At 66.1% G+C, this 1603-nt stretch overlaps 1 protein-coding gene across 1 annotated transcript in view; it reads right to left on the bottom strand.

Moving 5' to 3' along the window:
- Window positions 1-45: 45 nt before the first annotated feature.
- The window catches only part of PPP2R1A (protein phosphatase 2 scaffold subunit Aalpha), a gene marked incomplete at its 3' end in the record, with an annotated part of 5995 nt that continues 4437 nt past the window's right edge, over window positions 46-1603 (bottom strand). Inside the window, exons 6-7 of the mRNA XM_041483303.1 lie at window positions 990-1145; window positions 46-189 (exon numbers count right to left, since the gene is read on the bottom strand). Coding sequence (XP_041339237.1) covers window positions 46-189; window positions 990-1145 — 300 coding nt within the window. The remainder of the gene's footprint in view (window positions 190-989; window positions 1146-1603) is intronic.

The following is a 1603-nucleotide window of genomic DNA, read 5'->3' on the forward strand; positions in this document are numbered from 1 at the left end:
GTGACCCCAAGGACAGGTGAGTGACCCTAAGGCCAGGTGAGTGACCCCGGGGCCAGGTGGGCGTGGCCGCTGACCTTTGACCTTGTGGGAGGCGGCCGCCCGCACCTCGGCCTCGCAGTCCTTCATGAGGCTCTGGAAGGCGCCCACCAGGTCGGTCTTGGTGATCTCGGGGCCCACGGCGCGCTGCAGCTGCGGGGACACGGCCCAGGTGCGTCCAGGTGTGCCCAGGTGTGCCCCCAGGGGGCTCCAGGTGTGCCCCCAGGTGGCTCCAGGTGTGCCCCCAGGTGTGGCCCCAAATGTCCCGCAGTTCCCAAAATGCCCCAAACCCCCCAAGACTTCCTAGAACCCATCCCCAGGTGTGCCCAGGTGTGCCCAGGTGTGCCAGGTGCCCCCCAGATGTGTCCCCAAACATTCCCCAGAATCCCCAAACGTCCCCAAATCCCCCAAACCTCCCCAGAACTCAAGCCCAGGTGTGCCCAGGTGTGCCCCAGGTGCCCCCAGGTGCGCCCAGGTGTCCCCCAGCTGTCCCTCGGTGTGCCCCAGGTGTCTCTCAGGTGTGCCCAGGTGTCCCCCCGCTGTCCCTCGGTGTGCCCCAGGTGTCTCTCAGGTGTGCCCAGGTGTCCCCCCGCTGTCCCTCGGTGTGCCCCAGGTGTCTCTCAGGTGTGCCCAGGTGTCCCCCCGCTGTCCCTCGGTGTGCCCCAGGTGTCTCTCAGGTGTGCCCAGGTGTCCCCCCGCTGTCCCTCGGTGTGCCCCAGGTGTCTCTCAGGTGTGCCCAGGTGTCCCCCCGCTGTCCCTCGGTGTGCCCCAGGTGTCTCTCAGGTGTGCCCAGGTGTCCCCCCGCTGTCCCTCGGTGTGCCCCAGGTGTCTCTCAGGTGTGCCCAGGTGTCCCCAGGCATACCCAGGTGCGCCCAGGTGTCCCCCAGGTGTGCCCAAGTATGCCCCAGATGCCCCCAGGTGTACTCTAGGTGTGTCCAGGTGGGTGCGCCCACCTCGGTGAACTTGTCGGCCACCATGTAGCGCACGCGCCAGGACTTGTCCTCGGCCGCCTGGCGCAGCGTGGGCATCACCAGCCCCTCGAGCTCCTCCTGCGGCAGCAGCTGCGCGATGCTCACGCACGCCTCCACCGCCAGCAGCCGCACCGAGTCCTGCCCAGGTGAGCACAGGTGAGCCTCAGGTAACCCCAAAATGAGCCACAGGTAACCCCCAAGTAACCCCCAGGTAACCCCCAAGTGACCCCCAGGTAACCCCCCAGAACCATTCACGCCTCCACCGCCAGCAGCCGCACCGAGTCCTGCCCAGGTGAGCACAGGTGAGCCTCAGGTAACCCCAAAATGAGCCACAGGTAACCCCCAAGTAACCCCCAGGTAACCCCCAAGTGACCCCCAGGGAACCTCCCAGAACCATTCATGCTTCCACTGCCACCAACTGCATTGAGTCCTGCCCAGGTGAGCACAGGTGTGCGGAGATGAACCTCAGGTAACCCCAAAGTGACCCCCAGGGAACCCCCAAGTGACCCCCAGGTGACTCCCAGGTAATCCTCCAAAACAATTCACACTTCCACAGCCAGCAGCCGCACCGAGTCCTGCCCAGGTGAGCACAGGTG

The sequence above is a fragment of the Pyrgilauda ruficollis genome, unplaced genomic scaffold (assembly GCF_017590135.1).
Source record: "Pyrgilauda ruficollis isolate IOZ18807 unplaced genomic scaffold, ASM1759013v1 scaffold1164, whole genome shotgun sequence".
In the NCBI taxonomy this organism is placed as follows: Eukaryota; Metazoa; Chordata; class Aves; order Passeriformes; family Passeridae; genus Pyrgilauda; species Pyrgilauda ruficollis.